General features: G+C 40.2%; 1 protein-coding gene across 1 annotated transcript; it reads left to right on the plus strand.

Moving 5' to 3' along the window:
- Window positions 1–350: 350 nt before the first annotated feature.
- rbbp4 (retinoblastoma binding protein 4) lies at window positions 351–6214 on the plus strand. Its single transcript, XM_062435989.1, has 12 exons — window positions 351–512; window positions 1045–1195; window positions 1315–1460; window positions 2104–2277; window positions 2413–2528; window positions 2717–2877; window positions 3037–3163; window positions 3314–3391; window positions 3545–3621; window positions 3704–3761; window positions 3879–3989; window positions 4762–6214. Exons 1-12 carry the CDS (start codon window positions 497–499, stop codon window positions 4822–4824), a joined length of 1278 nt encoding a protein of 425 aa, XP_062291973.1. The 5' UTR covers window positions 351–496; the 3' UTR covers window positions 4825–6214.
- The last annotated feature ends 9420 nt before the right edge of the window (window positions 6215–15634 follow it).

Below are 15634 nucleotides of genomic sequence, written 5' to 3' on the forward strand. Positions count from 1 at the left end.
CATTTAAAAGTTTATCAGAAGCTATTATGAAGCTTCAGGCGTTCAAATGAAAGTACAATGACTTTGTTGTAAATTCTGTGAAATGAACCTAGTTCATTTTAAGAAGGTTTTAAACGAACCAACCAATATTTCAGCCGCATCTGTTTGAAACATATAGGAGTTAAACTGAGAATCATTCAACTGTTAAATAAATGCAATAGAATAAATAAATATATTAAATCTGATAGTGTAGGTGTCTGACGGTGGCGTCACCACACGGCCTCATGCTGCCCTCTGCTGGCCATGACGCGCACAGCTCCTGCCTTCCGATTGGTGGACGGAAACCCCCCCTCGCTTGTAAGGAGCGCGCGAATGCATCCTCGTCTGTTGGCTTTAGCATCTTTACCGTCGGTCAGTCCGCTTTAAACAACACCGGTAGTCAGATAGCACACGCCGAGAGTAGGACCTGAGACAGGCCACCAAATCTCTGGTCTGTCGGCTGTTTGAAATACCTGCAATGGCAGATAAAGAAGGTAACGTGAACGCGTTCATTGTTGTCTGCGACATAAACATACGCCGCTGTTTGACGGCTAGTTTTATTAGCAGCTAGCTTGCTATAGCCGCATGAGCTAACCTTTATCATTCATAACAAAACCCGGATGCATTTTCATTGTGTAAATGGGAACATCGTCGGTTTCGGTTTGAACTTCGTGTTTTCGCACATGTTAAAGACCAGTTGACTTTATCCACGGTATTATTTAGAAAGCTATTGAGGCCGTTACGTTATAACGAGCTTGCTAACGTTAGCGAGAGCATAACGGTAGTTATAAGTGGTGTTTCCCAACACGTACACCCACACTGCTGCATACTGTACAGTAGTCAGCCCGGATGTTAATTTAAGAACATTTATTATACACAAGGCCAACTTCATTCGTTCGCCGTCATTAAACCCTCCATACTCTGACAGTTTGCAAGTGTTTAAAATGATTTAATCGGAATTGAAACTGTTGTGGACCACCCCAGCATTGCATACTGTGTTTTAATATCCCACTCTTTCTCTCTCAGTTGGTGCATTTGATGATGCGGTGGAGGAGAGGGTGATAAATGAGGAGTACAAGATCTGGAAGAAAAACACTCCTTTTCTCTATGATTTGGTTATGACCCACGCCTTAGAGTGGCCCAGCCTCACTGCTCAGTGGCTGCCTGATGTTTCCAGGTACACACTCTTTCGTAATTTGGTCCAGTTGTAATTCACACATGTATACACACCAACATATCTTTTAATAAATGGTCATGATATTAATGAAATGGGTATTTTTTTGTGTTGCTTACCAGGCCAGAGGGGAAGGATTACAGTGTGCATCGGCTGGTTTTGGGCACTCACACATCTGATGAACAGAATCACCTGGTCATTGCGAGCGTCCAGCTGCCCAATGATGATGCCCAGCTTGATGCCTCACATTATGACAGCGAAAAAGGAGGTATGATATGCGTCTAATCATCATAATGAATGATGTGCATATTCATGGAGACAGGCGTACCATTTGTTTTGATGTAATGTGCTCTGATCTCCAAGCAGAAGTTTCTTTTCAGAGATATGAGCCAGTAGAATCAGTAGATTATGCTGCTGGATTGACCAAGACCAGTTTTTATAACCAGTTCATGTTTTTAAAGAAGACGTTTACATGTACAATGGAAATCTTGTCTTAACCTGATGAATGTAACACAACAAAAGAATATTTGTGCAATGATTAAATGGATTACAAGCCAATTGGTGAAAAAGTGACAGTTTCAGTGTTCAGCCAGAACACTGCAAATGAAGCAGCAGGTTCCTCAGGAAGCTTTTAATTGTTTGTAACATATATTCCTTTTGTATTAATTGTTTTCAATAACAGCATCAATAAACAAAATAAAGCTACTATTTAGATCGGTTTAAATCAGCTTAATTGTTGGACTTGAACCTGTTTCCCACTTCCTACGAGCAATCACTGGATATAGCACTCTGCTGTCCTTAAGTATTTTTTCAAAGCATCTCTAAATCAGTTTCCGTAAACCAGAAAGGTATGTGTTGGCTCAATGTTGCATCTGTAAACTACACACACATTTCTTTGTATTCCCTTGCAGAGTTTGGAGGCTTTGGGTCTGTGACGGGAAAGATTGAGATAGAAATCAAGATTAACCATGAAGGAGAGGTGAACCGTGCCCGATACATGCCTCAGAACCCATGCATCATTGCCACCAAGACCCCCACATCAGACGTGCTGGTGTTTGATTACACTAAGCACCCCTCAAAGCCAGGTACATATATCAAAAAGCACTGCACCTTTGTGCAATACTTGTCTTCAAAGTAACACACCGTCATTACTGTTTATCTACTTTTTATTTATACAGTAGAAAGAAATAGATAATGTGTACTTATTTTATTATCCACAGATCCATCTGGAGAGTGTCACCCTGATCTGCGTCTCAGAGGCCATCAGAAAGAAGGTTACGGTCTCTCCTGGAATCCAAATCAGTCTGGCTCCCTGCTCAGTGCTTCAGATGACCACGTAAGAGATGACTGAAATTCTTCAAAAATATTCCCATATATTTAGATGTTTAATGAGCCTACAATTTTAGTTATGCACATTTTTAACTGTGAGCTCATTCTACATTTAATTTTTTTAGCATAAAAATTTACAATATACATTTTTTTTAAATTGTTTTTCCCAAATCTTTATCTATCCTCCACCTGTAGACGATCTGCCTGTGGGACATCAGTGCTGTTCCAAAGGAGGGGAAGATAGTGGATGCGAAGACAATCTTCACTGGTCACACTGCTGTGGTGGAGGACGTCTCCTGGCACTTGCTCCATGAGTCACTCTTTGGATCTGTAGCAGATGACCAGAATCTCATGATGTAAGAAGCTTGATAAGTCAGATCTGACATGCAGCTGAAATGTTGCATCTGAAAAATGATTTATTCTATGTAGATTGTATTCTTGCACAGTTAACCTATATGCGTCATTATTCAAATTATGTAAATGGCTAACCGTCATCCCTCTTCTTATCACCTCAGTTGGGACACTCGTTCAAACAACACCTCCAAACCCAGCCATGCAGTAGACGCCCACACAGCCGAGGTCAACTGTCTGTCATTTAATCCTTACAGCGAGTTCATCCTTGCCACCGGCTCAGCAGACAAGGTAATGCAACAGTACACACATGCTTATTGTTATTGCTTAGTTTATTTGACAACATGGCAGAGTTAATTGAATGCAGAGGTGTTCATGATGCTAACCATTAGATTTAAGGAAGGCTGGCAGCTATATGTAATATTTCTCTCTTGCTTACAGACTGTGGCTCTTTGGGACTTGAGGAACTTGAAATTGAAGCTGCATTCCTTCGAGTCACACAAGGATGAGATCTTCCAGGTGAGAAATTTATCGCAATTATAAAAAAAGAATAATGGAATATAATGTGTTAAATCCTGTGTAATTAACTGGAAGACATTAAAAAATGAATTTACAATAATGCAATAATTAAGTGTAATTGTGTAATCTGTCTTCTCTCACTGGCTTTTCCAGGTTCAGTGGTCACCTCATAATGAGACCATACTGGCATCCAGTGGAACCGACCGTCGCCTCAATGTTTGGGACCTCAGGTAAAAAATACAACAACACACACCTTAGTTATACCGACACATTGTTTGGCACAAGCTTTGACTCTACCGTCTCTTTCTGTAGCAAAATCGGAGAAGAGCAGTCTCCAGAAGATACTGAGGATGGCCCTCCTGAGCTTCTGGTGAGTCTAAACCTCTGAAGTTCATTTTGTATGTAACTAATGACCACGATAATATTGTATTATAGTAGTCGTAGTAGTAGGTATAGTATAATGGTGGCTTTTCTCCTGTTCTACTAGTTCATCCATGGAGGCCACACAGCCAAGATCTCTGATTTCTCCTGGAACCCCAACGAACCCTGGGTCATCTGCTCAGTGTCTGAAGACAACATCATGCAAGTCTGGCAAATGGTGAGAAAATTTGCATCACTTACTTAATAATGTTAGCTACGGACAGGCAGACACTTGGTTCCCTCATTGTATTATATTGTCTTAAAGGGAATATTTTTCCCTTAAACGCAGTATATAAGATACAAAGAAAAATCGGGAGGCCAAGTGATTACTTACAAGCAGTAAGTCCAGGAAACCTTAAGGTGCTCTTAAAGATGGAAAAACTCCTAGGCAGAGCAAGGAAAGAAGTTGTATTAAAAGCCTTTATTTGGTCAGGCATATTGCTGAAACACCGACCAGTATCAACCTTGCTAGTTGTTTAACCGCAACAGGTTAAGGTCACAGAGAGCAGGTGATTCGGCGCTAAGGATCCCATGGCTCTTACGAAAAACTAGGACGTGGATCAGAGCAGGCAACAATATATTTTCAGGGAAATGTGTCATGGGACGTGTCCTGACACTTTAACTACTGACTCAGATGTAAAAAGTGTTTCAGTCAGAGCAAAGTGAGGAGGCTGAAGAGAGAAATGATGAGAATGGTAAGTTTACTAACCCAGTAATTAACTTTCTTCTGTGTAATACTGTTATGTGCTACTAACATTGTATTTCCTGTAACACTGAACTATAGCTGTCAGAAAAGCTACAAGTTGGTCACGTAGTAGTGTTCCTTTTGTCAAATCTGGCTCTGTGACAGCCTCACAGTTCCTCTTTTAAATGCATGGTTAAAAGCACCACTCAATTGTAAATACGTCTTAGTATGTGGCTATGTGACTCACGCGTCGGCCTTTTTTTAGGCTGAGAACATCTACAACGATGAAGATCCTGAGGGTTCGACAGACCCTGAAGCCACAGTGTAACACCTCTGCCTGCTCTGTGTGTGTGTGTGTTGATCTACAACCTCATCAAAAACTGCAAAAGAGCCACTTCAGTAGTTTCACGCAGCTCCTTCTGTCCATCCTGCTCTACTTTATTGATGGGACACTGTACGCCACAAAAATCACTGTAAATACCAGAAAGCAGAGCATAATCATGTAATGCTCTGCTTCTGTTTAAAATACTCAATGTTAAGAGCAAGTTAAGAACTTTCCTTTTGAGTAATGTATTACATCTTACATGTTTTTTTGTACTGCATATACAGTAAAATATGTATTTTTTTAATCAAATTGGCTCTCCCTTGTACTCTTGATGCAAATGTTGTAGTGAAAAGTTTTTTCCAGTAATAATCTTATGTAGAACCTCAGGTGGAAGGGGTGTAACTATACACAAAGCTCACGGTTTGGTATGTACCTCGGATTTGGGGTCACAGTTCAGTATGTTTTAATAGTAGTGTTTTACTTGGTCAGTGTTATGGGCAGAGACACTACAGGCTAACCAGGCTACCCTAGCTAAGTGGGCTAGCATACATCCATGAGCACGCTACAGCTTGTTATTTTTTTCTCCCATTCACATTCTGTGAAGACTTGCCCCTACACTGCCTCTGATTGGCTCTAAGCAACCTAACCGATCAAGGCACCTATTACTAGTCACTCAGAGGCTGAGTAGGGCAGGTGGGGAAAAAAATAAGGCTGTTACAGCTAAGCGGTGTGCTGCCAAAACATTCACAGTGGAATTGTTGTTCCACACATCAGAGTTAGTTGTATTCAGAAAAATTGGAGTAAACTATTTTGACAGTAATTGTTTGGAACACGAAGCATACCGGACTAAGGAAAGTCACGCACCATACTAAACACCGTACTGAATAGTTCGGAATGAGTACACATACAGTTACACCCCTATCAGGTGGTGATCATATTGACAACCCAAAAAAAAGTGCTAACCCACAGGAAGCTCCTGTTAAACAGTGTAAACATATTAAACCTTTCACATATTGCAAAATCTTGCAAAGAATAACGCAATTAGAAGTATGATGCAGCCCAGCTTTTTGACATGATGCATAGTATAGACAATTTGATAGTTGTTTTTTTTCCCAAGCTAGTTTATAGTCCCAAACAATAGTCATATTTTCATTGCTTCAGCAAGGTCACCACCTAATTGTTCTGGACCTTGATTTTCACACCAGCTATTTGAGAATTGTGCATCTGTGTTTAAAATGTCCATTTATGTCACCCCCCCCCCCTTCACCGAAGTCATTCATTAATGAGTTAAACGTTGTTGTTGTGATATAGATTAGTGGTTGAACTTTTTCTATGTTCGGTATTTTGCAATTGTACAGTGAGTGCATTCTTAATAAAAATGTGTTTAATCAACTTTTTGGTTTATGTTTTGTGTCATCAACATTTCTCTATAAATGTGTTACATATTTTATTGGCCAGATCACTCTCTTGCTAGGCTTAGGAATAATTTTAAACAATGTTCACTGACCCTTTTAGTGAATGAGTTGGTTATGCCTCATCACACTTTTGCTCAGACATTTTTATGTGTCTGGTTTAACGTCTCTGTCTTTTCCTATCCTATGAGCTTACTCCCACTCTATTACTCTTTGTCCAACTGTTTAGTTCTTCTGCCACATTGTCCTTATAAGTACATCAACCCCTCTCTGTTCCCCAGCAAACATGAACTCATCAGCAGCACTCAGATTAAAATTAACACAAGCCTTTATTTATGACAAAACCTTTTCTACAAGCTACAGTCTAGTTTATACTTACAGACTGTTCCAGAAAAACTTGTTGGCATATCTATGTATTTGTGTAAAGTGCATTCATTGAACATTTTGAGTTCACTGTTGCAAATTTAAAAAAAACCTGACCATCTTGTTAACACACTGTAGAACTCAGTTTTTCTTTTAAAATCACAAAGAACATAAAATCATGTTTTCTCCTCATGGTCGCGCTTTTTATGGTCCTCAATGGCAGCCCTGTAGGAAGAATACTTTAATTAGAGATGGATTGTTGTTTTTTTCATTTATGATGTAGAATAAATCATCAAATCTCACCTGTAAAGGAGCAGTTGTTTAGTGAGGCTGTCTCTCAGCTCCTCTATCTCTTGGGTTTTTCTCTTCTGAATCGTTAACTCAGTCTTCAGCCCCCTGCTGCTCTCCTCCAGACAGTACACCATCTCCTGTAAGAGTGGTAAAGCTTTAGTTCATTCAGTATCAAATGTCCCTGCCTTTTATCAGTGTACAGTTGAAGGATTGTTTGTCTACTCTCTAGGCTCTGCTAACTGCTGTTTCTGCCCTCCAGTTGTTTGTTCTTCTTTCCGTCTTCCCCACTTTGCATATCCCTCTCCATGCCATCTTGCTTACCTTGTACTGTGCCACATCCTCTCTTCTGTGTATGTGAACCAGATTGAGTTTCTCCTCCAAACAAGCCCTTTGGAGCTTCAGTTTTTCAATATCTTCCTTTAAGGGTCTCAGCTGGGCCTTCAGCTCTTGGGCCTGCTCCTTGGCTTTCACTAGTGCCCCAGCTGTCGCCTCTCTCCTGTTCAGCAATGCCAGCAACATGGGTTCATACCTGTCCGAGAGAACCAGAGAAAGATTGTCTCTAACCAAAACTGAAATTTGAGCAATGAATGACATGTAGCCAGGTACAAAGAAGCAAAAGAAAAATAATACTGGCAAATTGTTTTCTTTTTGCACTCTTGACTTTCCCCATAGCTGGATGAAATTACTCACTGGATGTGTTGTTTATACTGAAACTGTAATGCGTTTGCTGTAAGCGATGAATGTGACCAGGCACTAAATGTGTTAAGTGTGAATGCCAGTACTATACAGTGACAGCACCTGTCCTCCAGTGCTCTCAGCCCACTCTGTAGATACTGCTGGATGTCCCCACACGAATGCCTCTTGCACTGGGTCATCTCCTCCTGGCTGCTGGAGGTCTGGTTGGCACTCTGTGCATGAAGCTGTGCTTGTAGACTGAACAGCTGTTGTTGGTGGGTTGACCTGAGTTGGGAGCCCTCCTCTGTCAGCTGGAGCACCAGGGACTGCAGCTTCTCCTGGAAAATGAGGAGGTGTTTTTTATGTGGAGGAAATGTGATACAGTGACAAAGATTATTCTTGAGGGTTTTCTTACCTCTTCTCTCTTTAGCAGCTCCACCTCACGGTGCTGGGTGTTCAGGGCTACCTGGCTGTGAGCACAGTCCCTGGCAATGGTGAACAGCCTCCTCTTGAGTTTTCTGAGCTCCTCCTGCACCCCCTGTCTCTCCAGGTTCACCTTCCACAACCTCCTCTCCTCCTCTGCTCTCTCCTCCCTGAGGCCCTGTATTTCCCTCTTCCTCTCCTCCCTTCTGCTTTGTTCCTCACTCTTCAGTGCCATCATCAGCTCTGCCACTTTGCTTTCAATCTGCTCCTCTGTCTCTTCTTCATTGCTCCCCTTTGCCTCCTCTTGCCCTCTTAGCTCCAGCACTTTTGACAGGAGTTCCTTCCTGCTATTTTCTAAACGCTGAACCTCCTCTATGCACTCCTCCATCTGAGACCTCAGTGCCCCAAGTTCATTCATGCCAGACCTCAGATCAACGGTGTCCATCTTTAGCATTTGTTTCTCTGGGAGTTCAGTGTCATCTACAGCAGTCTCAGTTATGTCTTCTTTGCAAGTAGCTTCACTAGTAGACAAGTATCCTGTCTTCATCCTTTCACAATACATGGGGTCATTTTCAGTACCATCCAATGGCATTGGTGGCACAGAAAATCTTAACTGGGGATCAAGAACTCCCTGTTCAAACTTCACACAGGATTCAACTCCTGATCTTTCCATTCTTTCCACTGAGGAACCACCGATCTTATCACAGGTAAGTGAAGGATTCTGCTGGTATCCTTTTGTTGCTGAATCTACTTCCCCCTGATTTCTGCTTTCCCTGGAAACTCCATCTTCCGCCACATCTTTACCAGCCCAGCATTGAAGTGGAAATGGCTGGCTCTCCAACTTCATTGTCTTTGCTGGTTGCATTGATGCCAGTGTTGTACCCCTGTAAAAATGCGGATTCTTGCTGATGTGTACATATTCTTGGCTTGCATCTGCAGCCCAGTCTTGTGGCTCAAAGTCCATTCCGGTTTCTTCCATACAGCCCTCCAGCATGGCCAACATCCCCAACAGCTGGCCTTCGTACTCCACCATTGTGTCACTTAATTTGTTCCCTGCTGAAGTGAGAGGCATATCTGTTTGGCAAGAACCTTCTATGGTGACTCCACACCTGTTGGTGATGGAGCCCGGTCCCTGTAACTGGTCTTGTTGTGGTTGGTCTTCTGCTCCAGCCTTATCCATATTTGTGTCAATGTAGCTGGTGGAGAGATACGCATGGGGAGATATATTTGTTTCTCTAAAGCTCTTCGTCATAACTTCCTCTTTGGTCTGAGTTGATTCACCCAGACTTGTTTCATGGTAATTTGCTGAGAAGTGAGAGCCAAAGGGAATACCAGTTAGCTCCTCACAACTCTTGAGTAACTCATCCATCTCCTGTAAGTATGGCTTAATTAAAGTTGATTGATTCAACTGTCTTCCTGCAAAGGTGAGTCCAGATTGGACTATATTGCCCTCCACTCTTTGTTCCATGCGGGCTCTATCTGGATCCTCATCTTCTTGGATGAAGAGAGGCTGAAATCCAGTAGATGAAACGCTATCATCCATTTCCTCCATAGGTTTAACGTAATTTTTGGGGTCAAATTGGATGTATGTCTCTTTTAGAAACAAGTCACATCCCTTGAAAAGAAACAGAAGAAAATGTTAGACAGCCTAGCTGATGCATATCAAATGTAATGTCTGTAATTGTTGGCGGTCGTGTTGCATGTCACAAATACTAGGTCTGGCTTGCAGTGATTACATGTCTACGAGGTGTTGGGTTAATATTTTGGCCAGACCTCTGTGTAAGCTATGTTGATATCATTAGCACATGTGGATATGTACAGTTGGGCAAGGTTATGCTAATGACAACTGTCCCCGAAGGCTAAATGCCCCAGGGACCAACTGACTGCTTGGCAATGGTCAGACACACCTCAATAACCTTACTCATGCATTCCCATGAACACAGCAAAGCAAGTAATCTAAACACACACTAACAGCAGAACGAACACAGATTACATTAGTGGGCACATTATCATAACATGCCAGTGTGTCGATGGATGGGTATTCACGCTTTCCCCTGGTGAATAATGAACTGTAACTGCAATTTCACCCTTTGAAGTATTTGCCAAGACTGTCCTGAGACTCCCTCAAGAGTTAATTAATCAAATTGACCCAATAGTGTCATCAGACAGGTTTGTTATGTAGACAGGACATGGTAGACAAGGACGACATTCAGCTTTTGTTTCCTAGGTAAAACCTACTAAATTCAAGATGCAGCACTTGTCTTTGTATTAAACGGTATCAGCCGCATCAAATAACACAAATACTGATCAGTGTAAACATTTTAAGAAACCAGCAACATGTTTTTCTCTTTGGTTCTGTCTGACTTTTTTATATATAAGAACCCCCAGTGTTCTGGACAGTGTTGTGCTATGCATGGCTGACCAAAGCCCTGGGGACATCATGACCGTGATCAGCTGTCCTGCTGCAGGGCAGGCATAGACACAAAGCACAGTCCCTCTACACCCAGAGACAGCAATGACCTATTTTTGATATCCATTCTAAACACAAACCTCTTCAACTGATTATTAGCAGTTCAATAGACAAAATTAAGAACTTTTAAGCCTCATTTCATTTAGTTGTTTTTTTCAATAGATCTGCACACTTCACAGAGGCAGTTATTTGAAAGTTTGGATTATCTTCAGATATTTTCATTCAAAACTAACAGTCATCATAAACATAAACCATTATATGTTAACATCAAATATAATTAAACTTACTTGTCAGCAGTTATGCCTGTTTCCCCTGCTCATGTGCAGTATCCATACAATGAATCCGTTAGAGAGGAGTTGTGGTTTGAACGACAAAGCAGAAGGAGCGGGAGTGGTGTGTACAGATGAAGTGAAGTGGAGGGGGGGTAAAGACAGTTGACCCATCCTCTCCCTCTCTCAGTCAGTGTGCAGTTATGTGTGACCATGACTACCTCAAATCTGTTTACGTTTATTAATAAACACGGGGCCGGGAGAAAGAGGAGCCACAGCAGACCCTTTCAACCCAAGAGACAGAGAGGATTTGCTAAAATTGATCTTTAAAAATGATGCAGAACACTTGGTTTATGTAGTTTATAACCAGTTCATCTAAATGTATATTTGTTCAACCAAAATAATCATAACACATGAATTTCACTCTTGAGGATTTTTCGTGATTTTAATGTCAGAAAACTTGCATTTTCCTGAGTCACCTTACATGTTCTTGAGTAATCTGCCTTATTTCAAGATATTTGAGAATAACTTGAAGGCGAATCTGTATTATAAAGTGCAATTTAATCATCCTCTGGCTGACTGAATGTTTCAATCTTGGTATTTATTTGCACCAGTATAACTTCTAGCACACACAAAAACAGACATCTATTATAGTTTTTACTTCTGTAGTATAGGGTTGGGTATCGTTTGAATTTTATTAATAGAGATTCTGCCGATTCTGCCTATTCTGCCGATTCTTGGTTCTTATCCAGTCCCAGTTTCAGTTCCGATATGGTAAAGAAAAAAAAGAAAAGAAAAAAAAAGAGGTCAAATGTATAGACAACAAAATTATCTTTATTCTTTTAAGAATTTACTTGCATTAGCATGAGTGCTTGCATGGTACAGTCCTGGCTGATGACACTGCAAGACATCAAACACCAAACATTCTTTTAGAGTGACGTCATGCTGCCTTAAACGTTTGGTCAAATCTGATGTGCAACATGACTTATAGCAAATAAGCATCCCTTATTCATTGCACGTCACTTCATCGTTTTCTTTAATAAAGTGAAGCCACACTTTTGAGCGTTTACTGCGGTCAATCTTTCATTACTGTTGTGACGTTAGTTGTGCATGTTCGTAGTTAGACAAATCAACACACAGTTGCGTTGATGCATGACTTGAACGGGCTCTTGCAGATAGCCATGTCTTTGCAGATATGTAGCCTTTGTTTGCAATGACAAAAAGTTTTTCGTGTTTAGGAACCGGTAAGCAGAACTGAAATGAAATTTTTTTAAACAGATAGCCAGTTCTTGGCATTTTGGATTCAGCTCTAATTTGGGGATTCTTTACGATTGCCAACTGTGATACTAGTCTCACTGGATGAGTTACAGTTGGGAACATCTATTATGGCTGGTGAGAAGTGGATGGGTGTTGTGGGTTTATGGTGTGTGCGTGTGTGTGTGTGTTTATGATGAAAGAGAACATGGCTCCAGGATTCCACCCGTGCCTATTCATTATCGAGAAGTCTTTAAATAGCTCCCTGCACTTTTCCGGCTGCTTCCCACGGGAGGATTGGTTTTCACCTAAACTTCTGACCCCAACAATAGACCAGTGGACAGGTGGTCGTCCTCTGTAGTCTGAGGAAAGGGCAGACAGAAGAAGAAGACACGAAAAGGTGGCAGATGAAGAAAAAAGGGAAATGACTTCAGGGAGAAAGGGGGAAACTGATGATGGTTAAACATTAAGAAGGACAGACAATGTATTTTGGAGTGGTCAGTTAAAAGCAGATTTTGTAGCAACCAGTTTCTTGAGCTGCAAAGATGAAATGTTTTCAGTATTTTTTTTTACTATCCCCAAACTACAATTTGAACTAATTTTTATAGATTTTCTCTTATATATTGGCATCACAATTATAGGTTACATTTATTTATTTTTGTCCTTGCTTTTCATACTTCATATCTTCTTTTCATCATACACTATCTATATTTTATTAAATAGGGAAATATAACTGTCAGACACCACTAGATGGCTCCACAGTCTAATTTGATGCGTCACATCTAAACAGTTACAGAGGAGGAGAGGTTGACCATCTCACTGATCGCGTTGAGTCCAGAAACAGTTTCAGTCTCCATATGCAGTTTAAAGCTGTTAACTTGATAGTCAGGATTAAACTGTAATTCAGAGTTATAGCACTAGTGTTATAGTGTTAAGTGGGATAGGATGACAAAAGTGACACTGGTTTATTCTAATGCTGAAAATAACTTCCCATTACTCTCTGCTTTTATCCGGCTCACTTTTCTCTCAAATGTAACATTGAAAGGCGCATTGAGGGATAGAGAGAGAATGATAGACTCTTGATTAACCCAGATAAATTGACTGCTAAGATCACTTAGGACTATTTATATGATCCCTCCTGCTTAATATACTTTTTTTGCAATTCACACTCCATGAAAAAGTGATGCCCGGGTTTTCCCGATTCTGATTCAGTGTTTCCATGACAAAATTGTTTCTCTTTTGTCCAAAGAGAGATGTAATGTTTATTGAATTCACCCTTGTTGACCACTGCGACTCTATGTTTTGGCAAATCTGGGCTTTGGGAGAGAGACAGCAATTTACATGACGTTATGTCCAGGGATTATCTGTTTCAACACACTGTTTAACACTGTTCTGCTGATACTGATCCATTGGGATCAAGAAAGAGACTCTCCCTCACTTGCCTGCCATAAAAATCATCATCTTTTTAGCTGTTTGTTTTTGTTGGGTTTTTTTAAACTTTTTTCTATAATTTCTTTCCCAGAGGAAGGAGTCATCATCAGTGTATGTGCGTAGGTGTCGTAGACAGGAGGAAACTAAACATTTAGGGGGCGTTGTGGTTTAGGACTGAATGTCCCACTGAGATAGGCCATATGCTGGGCATTCATTTGGACTGCACTGTTACTGTCTGATCCAATCTGCAGGACTGTCCAAATTCACCACAACATGCGGTCAATGTGTCCTCCTCTTCCTCCTGTTTCTCTTCACATTTAAGTTTCTCACAACAGCAGTAAGTGATCACTATCCAGAGAAAGCTAAACTTAATTATTGTTTAAAATCCTTTTCCTCTCTTATAATACAAAGATGATATCTAAAAGCAAACTGCAGTTTACCAATGTTGGTAAGCAGGTTTCTGAAATTTATATTTTTTCTGAATATTTTGAATCAATGTATAATTCACTCGGTTATGGAATTGCTGAAGATGCCTGGAAATCATCCGTTTTTGTGTATTTTTCATCAAATGCCAATGGTTTGGGGAAAGGGGCCCTTATTGTTGATCAGAGAGCTTCACTTAAGGGTGGTTACAGATAATCATACTCGTGGTTTCACTCACTTTAGCTGGTCTCACAACATCTAGCCTCCAGAGGGATTTAAGATTTTTTCATTTGTGATTTTTAAATTGGGTGAAGTTAAGACACTGTGGCGAAATAGCACATCTCACACCTAAACAAACCACAGTATCTCATCAAGAGTTTTATGTAGAAATTGTAGAAGACATTCCAGTGGTCACAGTTGTAGTGGCATTTAAACAAGAAAGAAGATAGTCACTCATATTGAAAAATATATCTGAAGTACAACTCACCATCCCACAAATACAGCAAACAGTAGCTGTTGCTGCTGCCAAAAATTAAAAAATATTTTTTCCAATACTCTTAGTGATTTATTCATTGTATGCTTAATGCATACTACAGTTAAGATTTAGTTTACAGTTTTAGATTTAGTTGCTTTCCTTTAGTTATGAATATGTAATGTTAATATGTAATACAAATATGCAAATTATAAAAGTCAAATACATATTGGATGAATTAGTTAATTGTGTATACATGTAGATTTCTCCATATTTCGTGTAAAGCCAGAGAGTATGAAAGAACAGAATTGATGATAATATTTCAGCAGGTATGGATGACCTAGATAATAAACTCTTGTGTCAAGAACTGAGACAATGCTGAGAGATCTGAAGAAATGTACTCATTAAGATAGAACAGTGGGAGAAAAAGCATAATGGATGTTGCTGATTGTTTAAACACAGTGAAGCTGCTTCATTCATTTAACAAAGATATACTCTAATATCGATTTAGGACCAGTTTAGGACAAGGGGAGGACATTTCTCTTGGTTCGATAACATAAAAAATTAGACTTTAAAAAAAGATTAGACTTTGTTGTTGGCTTGCCAACTTTTTTTTTTTTTTTAAAAGAGGAGGTAAAAAAGAGAGAGAGCTGAGAGCATGAACGAGCTAAGGAATAAGAGCACAAAGGTGGTCAAGTGAGGAGAGGGATGGGCGGTAGCAAGAACAAAGCTATGATTGATTGATTCTGATTGTTTCACAGTGATCATGTCTAAAGCATGAATAAATGACCATGGAACACTCAACAGTGTGGGAACAGACTATTGATTTCAGTTTCCTCCTCTCATTTTTGAGTATTGGTAATTAATATGAATGATCTGAATGTGAGTGATGGATGAATGACGCTAAGGTGGGAAAGATTGCCTTTAGAGGGACTTTCCAATCAACCTGCTCTGCATAAACTGTCACTGGCTCCAGACCATTGGTTATGTCAGACCCTGAATTTGCAAATGGAAAGGGTGGACCCTGTCCTTATGAATAGCTAGTTAGCAATTTGGAGGAGGATTTACAAAAGCTTAATTATCCACCAAAACAAAAAAAGTCAAAACATAAATTTCCCATACAGATAAACATTAACTACAGGCCCAATCACTTTCAGTTTACAAAAGTTATATTAGCATTTATTGTGTGGAAATGCTGGTGAAGACACATGAGCTACAGGTGACAAGGCTGTCTAAAACAACAACAAAAAAGCACCTTAAAATCTTTCTAGCAGCTGCCAACTATAAGGTAAATGCATTGCTCAAGGGCACCTTGACAACTATTTATTGA

This window comes from Scomber scombrus, chromosome 16 (assembly GCF_963691925.1).
Source record: "Scomber scombrus chromosome 16, fScoSco1.1, whole genome shotgun sequence".
Classification (NCBI taxonomy): Eukaryota; Metazoa; Chordata; class Actinopteri; order Scombriformes; family Scombridae; genus Scomber; species Scomber scombrus.

Excerpts from the sequence above, each read along its gene's own strand:
- rbbp4 (XM_062435989.1), top strand. Across the intron at positions 1,196-1,314 it reads TGGCTGCCTGATGTTTCCAG|GCCAGAGGGGAAGGATTACA; the intron begins GTACACACTCTT and ends GTTGCTTACCAG. Across the intron at positions 3,164-3,313 it reads CCACCGGCTCAGCAGACAAG|ACTGTGGCTCTTTGGGACTT; the intron begins GTAATGCAACAG and ends TCTTGCTTACAG.